General features: G+C 43.6%; 1 protein-coding gene and 1 long non-coding RNA gene across 2 annotated transcripts in view; one reads left to right on the top strand and one right to left on the bottom strand.

The window, feature by feature from the left end:
* Positions 1-16,963, top strand: part of LOC141782235 (uncharacterized) — a 493,504-nt gene that overhangs the window by 181,666 nt on the left and 294,875 nt on the right. The window lies entirely within an intron of this gene.
* Positions 571-16,474, bottom strand: igfbp5b (insulin-like growth factor binding protein 5b). Its single transcript, XM_074658309.1, has 4 exons — positions 15,755-16,474; positions 4,920-5,134; positions 4,592-4,711; positions 571-3,946 (listed from the first exon to the last, which is right to left on the bottom strand). Exons 1-4 carry the CDS (start codon positions 16,086-16,088, stop codon positions 3,812-3,814), a joined length of 804 nt encoding a protein of 267 aa, XP_074514410.1. The 5' UTR covers positions 16,089-16,474; the 3' UTR covers positions 571-3,811.

Here is a 16,963-nt window from a genome sequence, read left to right on the forward strand (position 1 = left end):
CTGTGTGAGTGTGAATATCACTATATTTACCAGACCTTAGATTTCCTGCATCAGATTCTGTCCACACCTTGTGTGTATGCACTCTTAGCTGCATGTGTGTGTCTTTATGAATGAATGTGTCCATTCTGCCTTTAAGTGGTAATAAAGGTTGGTTCTCCATAACATGATGAATCCTCCCTCAGGCTACAAATCCCTTCTTCCCAGTCGTTTGAATAGTGAGCTGGTCCCACTAGATTACACCCCCACCCCCCACACCTTGAAGTTCAAACTCATGCTAAATGACTTCCTTGTTCCTGTGCAACCTTTTTGACTACGGTGTTGAAAACCAGGTGACTTGCCCTCGGGCGAGGCTTTATAAAGTCACATCCTGCATGAGATCCTTGTGGGCTAGCCTGGGTGTCTCAGACTTATGTCTAAGAGGTTTATCAGCTCGTGCCTCGGAGATTAGTCAGTGCTTACTACCGGGGTGATTCCACTTCAAACTGTACCTTTCAAGCCATTTTAGCGGCTATATACTCACTCCTCTCAAAATATGCAGAACACTAGAAATGAAAAACCTCACCAGAATGATTAAATGAATACATAACTTTATTTAAATAAATGCTTTGTCATAACAAAAAAAAAAAGACAAAGGTTAAAAGAGTACATAAATTACAAGTTGAATAAATATTACACAGTGATATTCACTTTGATAATTTGAGATTTTTTTTTCTTTTTTTTCTTTTCTTATTTGTTTTTATGTAGTTCCAAATACTGACCATTTTATTTCCCACTGTCCTCCAGCCACCGATGGGTCCATTTTCACAAGCCAGTGAACACCAAATTATGAAAACCAATTGTATTGACTCATTACATCCAGAAAGTGTTATGTACTCAGAAAAAAAAGCTGAACTGTCGTTACTGTACTACTGACGTATGAAATGTGAGTTTAAAACCAAGTAGGAGATGTGAAACCTGAGGAAGTCACTACTCGCAAACGTGGGAAACAGGAAGTCACTGACACTAGTTGAGAGACCTTTTCTTTTAAACCTCAAGAAACAGATACCTGGAACATTGAAGTACACACACACTTGATTGATCCAGACAGTGAATGGTCCCAGATATATTTCTGACTGGAGAGTATCAAATCAAACTCTTCTCTTGGTTCCAGTATTGCATTCCCCAGATTTCCATAACTCCTGGTAACTGTCTTGCTAACTGTATCTATTGTCATGCAATTGGTGACCCCATATCGGGGAAGTGGCTAGGCCCTGATTACGACCACCGCCCATGGCGCTCACTCTTCCTCTTTCCTTATCCCCTCCGTCTCTTTCATCTCCCCTCTCTCTATCTCATCTCTGTGCAATTGGCCATGAGAACATCTCTAGCTGCGTGTTACTTTTAAATCTATTTTTTTCCCTAAAGGATGTTGCTGTATTGGAGGTCCCAGGCATGGGCTGCACAGCCCCTGTCGACAAATATTACCTCAAAAGCACCACCTTTAAAAGGTAAGCACAAGATAACACAACATTTAGCTTTTGTGGCTGTTTTTTTTTTTTTTTTTTTTTTTCTTGTTCCACCAACTTCATGATACCACATCTTAGGACGTCGTTGTGTGTCAATATCAATAGTGAGTAACTGAAATAAGTGCAAGCTGCTTTTTTTTTTTTTTTTTTTCGAAAGTGGTATTGGGGATTTGGTGTTGGAAGTGGGGCGAGGAGCCTTGATAATATATATTCACAACCTGGAAGCCATTTAGGATGCACATTATCATTTCTTTTGGAAGGTTGATTTACCTCCAAGCATCCCTTGGCTTCCCCCTCTCTGGCAATCATATACATTGGCATTCACGTGAAAAACAAAAGCAAGAATCTTAGCTTATTGGTTGTCGAAGAAGCGGGAGGTTCAACTTGACTGCGGTTGCGCAGCAGTTCCTCGCACATCATCCTTATCGTCCAGAATTGCCCCGAGGTACAGGCGGAGATTACGAATGGATTCGCTATGCGTTGCTGACACCATTTACAGGACCTACACCACATTCATTGTGCTTCTCTTAATCAGAACTAAACCTAGACCTCTTGATGGTTGTATCAGGTATCAGCCGCGGCGGGGGGGGGGAGAAAAAGGAAATCGCCCCGTTTGATTTCCATGTCACTTTCACGTCACTATTTAAATGTGTTTGCATGTAGGAAGGCACTGTGACTTGCACACAGAGAGAAAACAACTCTTAAATGACCCTGTAACCTTTTTGTTTCGATCATGCTCCTCATAGATGTATAACTTGAAGGCATGTAAGCAGAAGGCTTCCAGAAGGTTAGCTTCTTTGACTGCCCTGTATAGTCTAATGACTCTGGGTCATTCTCCTGACAGGCTACAAGGACCTATTCAAATTCTTTACAGGCTATTTTTTTTTTCCAAGCACAATTACATTGTTGTCATACTATGTTTCTACAGGAAAAAACAACATTCAATAACTATATTTAAAAGTAATGTAATACACCATGGTTACACTGTAGTAGCAGTACTGAGGGGAAACCACTTGATAAAGGAACATGGCTCAAAAGTGGGCGGTCTTTACTTCACTGAAGGCAAAGAAAACAGCACAAACAAAACCATACAAAACTACACTTCACACGACTGAATCAGAGAAGCAACTGGCCCCCCGACTGACAAGTTCGATTACGCACTCGACTCGAAAAAAGATCGAAGTCAAACTTGAGTCCCCATCGCTTAAGCTGAAAACACTTTATTCCGCCGGTAGAGTCAGCGCTCTCTAGGCTCTGTGTCGCCCTGCATGGCAGTGTCTGTTTAAATAGGCACAGTTGGCATATCAGGCTATAGCTACATTGTCGAAGAGCCACTTACATAGGTTCATGTGTGACGATCTGCTCACTCTTTTGTTTTCCAAACGCTCCGTGTCCCGAGACATACTTTACATCGGTTATAGAGAAGGCCAGCCCCAAGACCACTTCAAGCGCTAGCAATACTTGTTGTGACAAAATCAAACAAAAGAGAAAGAAAAAAAAAAAAAAAAGGACATTCTTTTTTTGTAATAGGCTCCATCATACACCAACACAGGCGGATACATACCACACACACGCACTGTACACATACACGCATTCATGCACGCATCATTTTGTGAAGTTACACATATCTGAGCAGGTTCCCCTATTCATAAGTGCTCTGACAGAACCACATATCCAGATAGAGTCAACTGTTACAGCATATCCCTATCTATTGTTTCTTTTTTTTTCTTTTGGAAAACAGACAAAAAAAAAAAAATACTCTGCCAATCATCAGTTCCACAGTGGCATCATGTTCCACAGCCTACAACTGATCTGTTTTCAATCAATGTGCCTGATACTTTTTCTTTTTTCTCTCACAATGATTCTGTGTTAATTTTACATCATACAAAGTGTTGTATTGAAACTCCCAGCTTCTATAAAAATATATCCATTGGGTGCATATATTTTCATGGATCTGCAGCCAGGGGACCCGCCTCATACGAGGGGTCCCGTGAGCAATAGTCAAGGGATCTAGTAAATCTTCTGGGACTTTTCCCCTCATTTGGAGATGAGTGCTTGGTCAACAACAGAAAAGAAAAGAAAAAAAAATACAGGTGTCTTTTTTTCAGCCTGTTCTTTCGTTTGGATTTTTTTTCTTCCTTTTTTTTTCAATTTGAAAAAAAAAAAAAAAATCTTGAAGTGAACGGAGGGCGGAGCATACAGATGTGATTCAGAGAGGAGGCGTGGGCCCTGGGTCACGTGGTGGTTAAAGGTGGGTGGGTAAGGGCGAAGGGGTTCGTGGGGGTCAAGGGTGGTCCTCCCCTTTTTCACTCGTTGTTGTTGCTGCTCTCCAGGTCTTTACATTGAATGTCCCCTCCGCTGTAGTCTGTGCCAGGGAGCTGAACGCCGTACTTGTCCACACACCAGCAGATGCCTCGTTTGCGCCCGCGAGATGGCTTGCACTGTGGGCAATAAAACATGATTATTAACCTTTTGATGAAAACAGGTACGAGGTTTTGAAAAAGTGGTGAGGGTAAAGGCCTGGTCATACCAGAAAGTGGCACAGCAAAATTGTATTTGCACATCTTCGCAAAATAGGCTACTAGCTTGGTAACATAAAGTGCTTCAGGGATGACGTATTTTTGTAAGCCGACCAGGAAGTTAGCATCGCCCTGGGTTCCCTCGACAAAAAAAAACAATGGGATTTTTCAATTGGGTTTTGGATTGTTGCAGAAAATAAGCTCTGTGGCAAACACATGTTTATGATACTTACACATTTTGTTCAGCAAGATAATCTTTAAAAATTAACACCACATTATATATATATATATGTTTTTTTTCTTTTGCGTGGGTGTGTAGATATCTTAATATTTGTATTTGTTCTAGTCTGTCATATTTTTGTGAATCTTACTGACCAGTCCTTGATACATAATGTTTGGTTTGATTATCTTCTGTTTACCTGTAATCACTGCTGTATTGCTGATTGTATGTCTACATCTCTTCGGTTCAAATAATATTAAAAAATAAAAAAATTTGATCACAAAAAAAATTATATTTGGAAGGCTTTCTTAGTGCAAAGTGCAAAGACTTTTCTGAAGCAAACCCACCTGCTTGCGCTTGAAGAATCCTTTTCTGTCACAGTTGGGAAGGTACAAAGACAGAGCCATGACACGAGAAGTGTCCTTCATTCCCTGAATGATCCCATCCAGTTTTCTCCTGCATGGACCCTTTGGGGAAAGACAGAACAAGGTTACAAAAGCTGTGCAAAGGGACTGAAATGCACCCTCACTTCTCAAATTATAAGTCTATTAAGATATAACAATGAAGGTGTAGCTTGCATTGCTATATACTACCACTAGGAGTCACCAAAGTCATAAATTCTACAAATAGTGGCTTTAAAAACAATACAGGTTCAAACTAACATTGACTACTTACAAATTCAGGCTCATGCTTGTCGATGGGCAGAGGGGAGTAGTCCATGGGGGACCCCATGGAGCGCTGCTTGCCGAGCTTCCTCTTCTGCTCCTTGCGCAACGCGTGGACTTTTTTACTGTTCACAATGTCTTTGGGAAGGAGTGGCACTTTAGCTGGCTGCAGCTCCTCAGTAATCTCTGTGGTAATGGCGTCCTCATGTTCTCGAGACTCACGATCTGCAATGGAGCAAATCAAATATGGTCAATTCATGTCACATATTTAAACCCACAACCATGCTGCAGCTTCACATCGATGCATTGACATCTTTATACGTGTTTGATCCTTTCTTGATTGGCAATGTGTGACAGATTATTTGCGATAGAATAAAACATAAGGTGAGAATAAGGTGTTTGGCACTGACTCACTCAAGTTGTGCCTGGCCTCTGCTGGAAAATGCACCCGATTCGACTGTTATCAGGCCATTAAATAAGCGTTATCAGTCACTATAAGTACCATAGATGTGGGTTATTAGGGGCCTACTATGCCTGCAACGTAGTAAAAATGAAAGTGAAACTTAAAAGCAACACGCTCTACATGTTGTAAAACTGAATGAAACGTCACGTTTTGAACACAAACAAAACGGCTTCTTTAGGTTTAGGCAACAAAACTACAACTTTTTCTAGGTTTAGGCAAAAATCAGTTAGGTTTGGGCAATAAAACTCCAACATATTTAGGTTTAGGTAACAAAACTACAAATTTTTAAGGTTTAGGCAATAAAACTACAATTTCTTTAAGTTTAGACAACTACACATTGTTATTTTCACATGGGATGCAAGCTGCATTAGAATAATTTTGGCCACTTGGGGGCAGCATAACAAGCTCTACTGTAAATTGACATATAATCACCATATACTGTAAAGTTGCTATGAACATGTTAGCAAACAGTTGCCTCTTAACACATTCAACAGACATTAGCACTAATTAGGAGTTGTGTTTCTGTCCATGCTGCAATTTATCACTCTCCTTTAAGTTCTGCTTTGGTCTCCACCAACTCCTGAGGTATCTGTCTCTTTAGCTGCTAAATGCACCACTTTGTTCACCAGCTAGACGCTAACATTGTCTGACTGCCGTTTGGTGCTGGGCAGATAGTGATAAGGGGATTATCAGAGCATTTCTGCTATGAACAGCTGCATGCTGCAACTGGAAGCCAGATTAATGAAATTCTTGTGACTGAAACAAAACAATAAAGTTGTCAATGAGCTTAAAGGTGCTAAAATGCTTTGTAGAGCCGAAGGGAAATGCAAAGTAAACAGTTTGATCCTTTGTTATATATAAAAATACTGATTAGAGCGGCTTTAAAAGACATTTCACAAACTTATTAATGATATTCAGAATGGTCTTGGAGATAGTTATCTGTGTCTTGATGAAGAAAAAGGACAGTGCAAAATTGAAGTCTGATGTTTGGTTCCATTTTGTGGTAAAATGTTACTGATAAGACAAAGACCCATGGGTGAAAATATAAACGGTTTGCAACAAACTGGTAAAATCTGTTTATAAAAGTCTCAGAAAATGTAGCTGTTAGTCAATGCACTAGAAGAGAGAAGAAGAAGAAAGGCACTTTATCGATCCTCCAGGGGAAATTACATTTTTTTCACTACTTTTTAAGTGGAAATTTCCAACCATGTTTGTTTATTTAATCTCCAGAGTAATTTTGTGATGAAACTTCGTCGTCGAATTTAATTTGAACAAGAGCATAAAAATTCAGGAATGTAAAATGTCTCTGTAAAGGGTAATGCCTGATCTAATAACAGTCATCACAGACCCATAATCAAGTATTATGAGGACCCAGTAAAATGTAAATGTATGATTGCAACATTTTACAGTCAACTGAAAAAAAAACAATCATTTGCTATCTGCATAAATGAGAGATGTGAAGGCCTGCGGCTTGTTAGTCCTTCCCACGTGAATACAATACCAGGTGCTTTTCCTGGGGGTTTGTGCCACCAACTGTTGTTTGCCATTTGTTTATAGAGTAGGGGAGGCTGGAGCTCCAATCAACAGCTGATGAACTTCTACAGCTAACAACCACCCACCAACCCCCTTACTCTCTACTCAGAACAGTTCTGGAAAAGTCATGCTAAAACACCCGTTCATGCAACGCCAGTTAGAGTTGATCTGCATCCATGAACACAAGTGACTTCAATGTCAGTGCGTCACGTTGATCTTAAAGTTAGTTGAGGTCACACATAAACACAGATACACAGACACCAGGCAGCACATATTTGTGAGCGTACAGTCCTCTACAGCTCGAGGAAACTGCATCACATGTTGCATGGCTGCCTCCACAGTGCCTGGAAAATTTGCTAACACGTTATCTGGACTGCTGTACTTCAGCGGGGACTATAAGGCCTCTGAGTGTCGTAATGTTTACGGCGATGTGTCCCACATTAAACTGATTCAAATGTCAAGCTGAGGAAATTCCAGTTGCTCCGCGGACTCGTATAAATGCCTGTACATTTCTGTCACATTTTATGCGCCTCTTAGACGTAATTTCAGCTCCCCCAGGGGGCACTATAGTCTCTTGATAGGATGTTCACAGGTTGAGGTCCTTTATCCTTTACCTACCCCCCCCCTCGTATGTTTGGGGCTCAGCCTCTTAAGCCTGGACCCCCAGCCAGAGGTTCTTTGAGGGCACAGAAAGAAGCCCTGAGCTCCCCCACCCCCCCACCCCCCCCCAACCCCCCTTTGGCTTAGCTGTACCATAAGTACAGAGTTATTGTGGGGACTTTGCCAGGCCCCAACTGGCCGAAGCGATGGTGCCAGTGGATGACCCTGGTTATATTTATCTGACAAGGAAACCCGCCGTGGTGCACAGGGCCAGACGCACTGAACCAGAGAGGAATGTTGGCTGCGGACTCTAGGCCAACTGCTGCTGAAAGACAAATCAACTTCAATACTCGGACAAGAGAGAGAATAAGCTGGAGAAAAAAAAAAAAAAAGATTTAACAAGTTGCCATAACTCGGCTGACTGGCCTGTTAGTACACAGCCACCGTAGAGAAAGGCAGTGAGACGAAACAAGGACACGAGCTCCGAGAAACTGATGTTCAAAGAGCCTGACACAGCATGAGCGTCTGGAGTCTCTGGGAGTGGAGGAGTTGAAGGGGGGGGCAGGGTGATTACCAGAATTGGGTCTTTGGCTTCTGCGCTGCACTGCCGTCTCTTTGAAATTAATCTCACAACTCATGACTTGGCAGGCCTTGGTTTGTGTTTAGATATGTCCTTGTGTCTCCCCGCTCAGACTACGGGGGCTATTACTCGCTATAAATAAATACGTCAAACGAGCATTCCTATGGACGCTGTGCATGTGACCGCTGTGGAAAAACTCTTCGTTTCTGCAGCACAGTCCAATAATTTCTCAGGGCGCTTGATTAAAATGCCACATATTTGGCAATGGAATATGCCGTCGAAAATAAGGGCTGTGTTTTTTTTTTTTTTTGGAACGTGCATTCTTGTTTCGTGTGTAATCTCATTTGAGCATATAAATGGCCGGACTAAGAGAGGTCTGAGCCGTGGAACATCAATTCTATTCACCTTACAAGTCAGTCACTTTGAGAAAATGTCTCTGTTAGGGTAGACAAAGGTTTTTCATTTAAAGAAAAAAAAAATGATATGGCTTTTGTGAAGACAATGGTTTCTGACTTGTTTTTTCTCCACCACTCAAAAAAAAGAAAATCACCAAAATTCATCTTTTCTTAAGTGGGCTCTTCGGCGCAAGCCACAAAAACTCAGTTTTTCCATGCTCAGGGTACCCAGCTTGTAAAGGAGGCTTACAGGGTCTGTGTTTAACTCCTGAAACTCTGCCAAGACGCTGGACGGGAGCCAAGTGAGCCAAGTCATGTGCAGCTCTTCCATTCAGCTGAGCCCAAAGCTGTGCCGCTATCTCTCTCTCAGCCTCCGCTCGAGCTAAAGATTTCATTAGGACGAGAGGAGCGGAGTAGCCAAAGGAGGTGCACCTGATACTCCTCTGTTTAAAAATTAACATCTGCACACAATTATGCTTCATGAATATCCCAAGTTTCTTACGGGCGACAGTCCAAGCATGAAAGATAAGCTGCTCCGTCTTCTCTCCTCTGGATCTTTAAGACTATAATAATACCATTTATAGTAAATAGCAAAAAAAAAAAAGAAAGCCAGGACAATAGATTCTCCCACCTTTCATTGGATTTCCAAGCATTACACCACGTTTATGTCCTGCCTTTGATTAAGAGCGTCTCTGTGCTGCATCTGAAATTACATCTTTACAAGATGTAAGAGAATGGACGTGCTGTTTAATCGCATCAGGGGGGTAGGACAAGATAATGTAGGGACAAATGAGCCTGAGGGCCTGTGTCATATAAGGTACGACATTAGTAAACCATCCTTCAGCCTCAGACTGCCTCCGCTACTTAATATTTGAAAGCAAGGCCATGGCCTGGTAACCCTGCAGTTTCTAGAGCAGAAAGGGAGGTGTGAACAAACCAGAGGAGTTGTGCAAGTCGCTGAGGATTCGTGTGCAGCAACACAAAAGTTTGCGAAGGATTGTGGGTCATAGAGGCTTCTTTAACCCATCTGTGCCCGCAACTGACATTTTTAATTTCCTTTGGTGGAAGGGTTCTCTGGGCTCGCCTAAGCATAAATGTGAAGACATGTCCAAATCTGTCAAACCGTTTTAAACCGCATGTGTCACAATGTCAAGACTTTTTACCAAACGGAACAAATGTTGGGGCATTCTTCCTTATCATACTAAAGATAGTCTTTGTGCACAAATGGGTTAAACTTTTTGCAAAGTTACCACTGCTGGAACACTTAGGTAGCAAAATGATTTGCAAATAAAAGGACAAGCTTAGTATCACTAGAGTAAAATGTTACGGCACATGTGGACAGTTGCATTGTCATATAGCGACAGATAATATACAGCCTCTGCACATGACTTGACAGCAGAGCACAACTCCCGGCTACATGAGAAGACTGAGAGACTGACGACTGAAAAAAAGAAAGGAAATATGGGCTTTATCAAATGTTCAGTCAGTGATGTGCATGTTTGACCACCCCCCTTATGTCCTGTTGTTTCCATGAAATGTCTGTTGTTCGACCCTGGTTGCGTGGTCTCAGTCAGCTTCTGAAAAATGCAGGAAATAACTCTTCCCACGGTATTGTGCACACAGAATATGTTCATTGCAATCAAAAAGTTTCCTGCTTTTCTGAATGCGCGCTATAAATAGCAACAAGAACAATTCAAGGATTATAAATCACAAAAACAGGACTTATGAGAGGATGCAAAACCTTTCCAAAGGGGGGGAAATGCTGCCGTTTGGTGAGCAAACCTTCTGACCTGTTTACAGTTTCCGCAGTGCAAGTAAATGCTTGATTCATGTTGCAACCAGTCATGTGAAAGGCACATTATTATCAGAGCACGGCGCACGGCTCTCTTACTGTACATTCTTAATTTTGGTCTGAGGTCTCATCCTATATCAGAGTTTGGGTTTTTCAACAAGCCACATGGACGGACGCAACCTCTTTTTTGGTCACCATCACCACAACACAATTAATGGGTGTGACGACGTTCTATCTCCCCAGTGGCAGAAGCAGCTCTTTTGGCGACAGTCGAGCGCTCCTGGGATGTACAGTACTGCGCAAAGCGGATCTCCAATCAGCATTAAAAAGAAACATCACAGTGGGCAGCAAAGTTCAACATTAATTAATGAATCAGTTTGCAGTATAACATTGTGAATATCCAAGAATGAGCAAACCACCTGTTTATGTAACATGATATGAACACCTTTTGATGTGACACATTTTTGGAATTCAAAACTTTTTCCTCTTATGCTTCTAAGTAGGGCTGTCAAAGTTAACGCTATAATAACGTGTTAACACAAATTTGTTTTAATGCCACTAATTTCTTTAACTTGTGATTTTTTAGGTTTTAGCGGGCTCAGTTTTAAAGCCAGAGTGAAGATACTGGTATCATATGAAACTAGAGAAAACCTAAGGAATTCATTGGTACCAACCATGTCATAATAGCTTGTTGAGAAGGAGGCTAAATAACGCTCCAGACTTGCGCAAAATTTTGGCGAAGGAAAAACTGGCATGGGGTCCTTTGACCTCTGACCTCAACATATGTGAATGAAAATGGGTTCTATGGGTACCCACGAGTCTCCCCTTTACAGACATGCCCATTTTATGATAATCACATGCAGTTTGGGGCAAGTCATAGTCAAGTCAGCACACTGACACACTGGCAGCTGTTGCTGCCTGTTGGGCTGCAGTTTGCCATATTTTGTTATGCTAAATGCAGTACCTGTGAGGGTTTCTGGACAATATTTGTCATTGTTTTGTGTTAATTTCCAATAATAAAGATATACATTTGCATATAGCAAGCATATTTGCCCACTCCCATGTTGATAAGAGTATTAAATACTTGACAAATCTCCCTTTAAGGTAAATTTTGAACTGATAAATGTGTAATTAATTTGTGATTAATCACAATTAACTATGGACAATCATGCGATTAATGGTGATTCAATATTTTCAACCATTGACAGCCCTATTTCTAAGTCATCAAAACTAAGAATCAACAATGGCGCAATTTCAATTCTTACGAAGTATTTAGGAGGGGAGCGCTATTCAATGATCAAAGACAAACTTACCTACTGGGACAGGGAACAACAAAAGCTTCACCTGTCCCACATTCTCAGACAACGGCGACATTTCTCCAGTCCCTGGAGCCTCTATTGTTTTCCAAATCCTCAGAAACTCAAGAGGCCCATTCCTGCTCCTTTTTTCTCGCACCATGCTAGCATGTAAACCAGGTGTCGGAGGTGAGATTACAGTACGCGGATCAGGTGTAAACACGACATGTGACATCACTTTGAAAGCCCAGCATGTGGCCATCTCCTGCCTTTTATTGAATCACATGCTCCCGGCGTATAGAAAGACTACAGCGGAGAGCTGATGTCTTTCACAGCTGTTGCCACCAGCGGGCTAGGTGTCAGTGACCAATAAGCTGTACAAATACCACTGTAAAGTTTTACAGGGAGAAATCAGGCAAGTGTGCCAAAAAAGGTTATGTGCTTGCCAGCGACAGCTCCGGTGCTGTAGACTGTCCCTATGATCATACAGGATCAATGTCACATCTAAGAAACCGTTTCTTTTTCTTGCATCACATTTTCCACGAATTGCGTGCTTTTTTTTTCTTCTTTTCTTTAAGTCCTCGTGCGATATCTTGACAAAGTGACCTTTCAAATAATTCACCCCAGCACCTGCAACAGATCAGTTGCAGCACGCTAAGCTCTCGCTCTACTGTCTCAGATGTTCAAGGTGAGACGGATGGAAAGCCACATACAGTCTTTCCTTTCGCATGAGCCCATCATGGAGCTGTCAGGCAGCTGGGGCCCCCACACGTGACCACCGGGGCTATATCTAACGTGGCATGTCCGTACGAGCACGCGACGTCCGCAGCAGACGGGGGAGAGAGCGCCGTGGCTGGTTGTCATTAGCCGAAACGTACGGGGTTCCGAGGGAAACGGCGTCTCTTTATACCGCTTGCTTGCTTTACTTTCTCAGCTATACGACCCGATAACCAGCTGTGTCAGTGAGGCTGTGGAGAGAAAAAAAGCAGATGGCGGCTCTCAAAGCTAAATCTAAAAGTATGTGATGACAAGTGATTCTGTATGCTGCTTAGACATGACAAGGCAGTGTGACCGTACATATGGGAGGCACTCTGGCAAACATCAGGAGTCTGACATGTGAAAAAAACTGTCTGGCAACGCGTTTAAAACTGCATCTACAAACACACATGTAAAGAGCCAAGACAAATGTAAAGTATTAAAGTTGTCAGTAGGGGCACCAGGCTTCCTGTTGCTATGCTAATAAGGGCCACAGTATTTCTGTCCATGTGTGTGTGTGTGTGTGTGTGTGTGGAGTACTCTGGATTTGGAACCACTCCCTAATCATCTTTTGTTTCTTGGCAAAGAGCAATCCGTTAAAACATAAGGCCCCCTTTCAGGAGCTTGAAGGACGAGGGGCCTGCTGCTATGAAGTCATATCTGTTGGCAAGCTTTCCGGGGTCTGATTCACTCGTAGGGGGGCTAACAAAGTGCCCCCGCAGCACATACCACCTCCTGTGCCTTACAATCCAAGCAGCGACCCCTGGGATCACAGTGCGAGAGCAAAAAAAAGTGAATTAATGCACCGCTGGGACACGAAACCCAGACGCAGGCAGAGAGATGGCCAGGATTCTTTTTTCTGACATGAGCAGTAAAGGGATGTGTGTGTGTGTGTATGTGTGTGTGTGTGGAAGGGGGTGGAGGTGGGGTGGGGGGCGGGGGGGGGGCTGTAGGATAGCAAAGATTCCTCTCTCCCATTGTTTGGCTGCCCCCAGTCAATATTTAGTAGGCTGCGGACACTTGAGCTCCTCCTCCCCGGTGTTTGGCTTTGCTCAGCTGGTGCAGCACACAAGACAGCTGCAACCCCACACCACAGGAAACCAGAAGCTCACCTCGCCAGTGCCCATCGGCGGGTATAAGCTGCCTCTGACAGAAGGCCCTTCAGAGGGAAAGAGAAGAGCCAGAGGCATTCTGCTGAATCACTGCGTTGTGACTGAGCAGCCCCGTGCGATGAATGCACCGCCAGAGGCAGGAGGAAAAGATGCTCTGATTACCTCTGTGGGCCAACAAAGAAGTCGAGTTCTGTGTGTGTGTTTTCTGTGTGTGTGCAAAGCCAGAGTGAGACTGCCTGAGGTGTCATCATTCACAACAATCACACACACAATGCACACCCAGACGCCCACACGGCCCCGCCCAAGTATACATAAGAGCAGAACACAAACACACACACACACAGAACTGAGAGCCTATAACTTTGTTTCCGATCTTTGCAAAAGACGTTTTTTTGTTTTAGAACATTCATGGACAAACCACATTGTGCTGTGATGTCACTATAAGAGGAGAGGTGTCCTGCTCACTGGGGTGCAAACAGCCTAATGACTCTGTCAACAGCCCAGAATGAGCCCAGTGGCAGCTTATTTTATAGAATGAGGCATGTAGCCAAACCCCTTTGTGGTTACCACCTACTTATCTAGTTGTTGACAAGCTGCTGCTGCTGCTGCAGCTCCTGAGTGACAGACAGTGGACCCTGACTCTGCTTCACCAACAAATACCTTAAATCATTCAAGACCATCCAGGCTCCTGCTCTCTTCCTCCCTGAATATCTGTGCGTCTTCCTCTCTTTCCTCTCTCACGCATGCAGGTTTAGTGGTAATCCGACTCTGAACACCACACTGTGGGTTATAGCCTGCAGACCTAAATCTATCGAAATTCCGCTTTAACAAGACCCAACGTTTGCGGGAGTGTTCCTTCCCATGTAGTCTCTCCACACACCTCAATATGTCTGGATGGATTTCACGTCTCCAAGGTGCGCATGGTGTTGGAAAGGCGCACAAAAAAAAGGAAAGAAGCTTAATGCGCTCTGGCGTGAGGATGGAAAACTGTGAGGTTTGACAGACACTTGTTACACTGGTGGATGTTAAGGGTTGGTCATTTGCAGAATAAGCTCCGCTTTAAGGGGTTCCCACATTTTTCCCTCTTTATATAAATACACTATCATGGAGCGCACAGACTTTGCATCAGCAGTGAAACCTCTTAAGACAAGAAGTGCGTTTAATAAATCGCGCTGCCCTAACATGGAACTATTTAAAACAGCCTGGATGGTTGTCAGCCAGCCAGCCGCTCCCGGATCTCGGTGGTAGACCGCAGGTTGACAGCCACACTGCAGCCCCGCAACTTGGAGGCTCCAACTCAGCCGACTCAGAGACGCACCATGTGCGTTTTACCGCAGCGGAGCCGCCCGCAAAACACATTATTATAAACCGGCACCGTGCGCGCACTTTAACCGAACTGTTGGTTCACCTCGTGTTAAAGATCCATAATGAGCAGTGTCGTTACAGCTGGATGCTGCAGACAACCAAAGGTGCGTTAGTATGGAGAGGAGAGGAGAGGAAGAGGAGAGGGGAGGAGAGGAGGAATAAGCTCCTGCAGCCAGTTTAATCACGGCGGTGGATAAAAAAGTTAATCAGATGGCACCTGAAACCATCTGTCAAACAAACAAGCGCTCTGTCAGAGAGCACCGGCTATACTTCTACAACAGTATACTGTGAGGACATGGAACCACTTCCAAGGATGAGGCAAACATATATAGCAACAATAATGCCACTTTATCTACAAAAACATGATCATGAAGGATTGTGATTTTTGCAGCTCGGATCCCCACAGGACCGAGCAGGTTGTCCACCAATCGAAGGGTTGGTGGTTCGATCCCCTATTTGCTCCGGGTCACATGTCGATGTGTCCTTGAGCAAGACACTTAACCCCAAATTGCTTCCGAAGGCATAGAATACAATAAAATACAATAAATATTTTTAAAAGCTTATAAAGCTCTGATTGGGTTTGGAAACTGATCTTTAGTCCTGAAGAAGCAGCTTGAGAAATCTGTCATAGTCCACAGCTCAGTGTTTCGCATAAATCCTAGTGTTGGTGCCCAGCATCCATTAAAACAAATAAATTAACACCAGGTGTGTGAATGAGTATTTAGATTACATCCTGATGGGCAAAGTTGGCACCTTAGCTTGAATGTGTGTATGAATGGGTGAATGCTGACATGTAGTGGAAAGAGCTTTGAGTGGTCGGAAGACTAGAAAAGTGCTCTATAAATGCAAGTCCATTTACCATTTACATAAGACAAGATCTCCTGGTCTATAGATGACACTCTCACATTCAGGTTGATCCAGAGCATGCATTCTAGTTCAGTGCGTGTCTCTTACCTATGGGCGGGTGTGCAGGTTTGTATCCTTTCTCGTTGGTGCACACTCCCCTGCCGTGGAGCAGCGCGTGCAGCGGCTTCTCCTCTCCGCTCCTCGGCAGACACCGGAGGCCCTGCGTGCACGTCCCGGTGTACACCCCGCACGCCTGACCCTCCGACAGGGCGCACGTCAGGCAGCAGCCGCAGCCGGGCTCCTTGACCAGCTGGCAGCCGACCGGGACCGGAGGGCACATGGACAGAGCCTTCTGGTCACACGGCTCGCACGGCACGTATGAGCCCAAGCAGCCAGACAGCCCCAAGATAAATGTCACCAAGAGGCAGAGACTCAGAAACATTGTTGGCCGTTCTCTTCAGTTTATAGCATAAAAAAGCTCAAATGCGAAGAGGAGGAGGAGGGGGGTGGAAGAAAAAAAACAGTAGACTGGTCTATAATGAGCACAATGCCTCAGTCAGATAATCCGATTTTTTTTAAAGCTAAAGCCAAGAGTCTTTATCCTGGGAGTGTTGCTATCTGTTTCAAACACATTAATTACAGGCTTGTGCGCTTGTGCACCCTGCAACAAAAAAAAATAATTAAAAATTAGTTTTTTTTATCCCGAGATGTTGTCCTCTTGCAGGAGGAATAATCTTTGCACCAAAAAAAAAAATCTCAACTTGTCTCCCTCTTCAGTTTTTGGACTCCAGTACTTTCTCTCCAGCAGAAGTTTCCTGAGCAGACTGATCAACTGGAGAGCTGCCTTGCCTTTTTAAAAACAGCCGAGCCCAAACCCCTAACTATGAATACGCTAAACAGCAGGGAAGGGAGGCGCACTTGTTCCACGGCTTGGCAGGCAGCCAAACTGCTTTTTTTTTTTTTTTTTCAGCAGCAGCAGCAGCAGCAACAGCAGCAACAGCAGCAGGAGGATCGCTCTTTCACCCTGAAGGCTGGACTGATGCCGAGGTGCAAAGAGGCATCAGAACAGCAGAGAGCAACGCAACCCTCATCATCCAAACATTTCAGTATACAGACAGTCAAAACCTGCACGGTCTGCCTGTCTGTCTGTCTGTCTGGAGAGCTTCACATGATTCTCCCCAAGAAGATCTTTAAAGTGCTCCACACTGCAAAAAAAAAAAAAAAATGACATTCTCACTCATATTCAGCTCTCTTGTGTGCTTCTTTTTTTTTTACAGTGGGCGAGATGATGGAGAGAAACAAAAATGGTCCAAGATT

The sequence above is a fragment of the Sebastes fasciatus genome, chromosome 14, assembly GCF_043250625.1.
Source record: "Sebastes fasciatus isolate fSebFas1 chromosome 14, fSebFas1.pri, whole genome shotgun sequence".
Lineage (NCBI taxonomy): Eukaryota > Metazoa > Chordata > Actinopteri > Perciformes > Sebastidae > Sebastes > Sebastes fasciatus.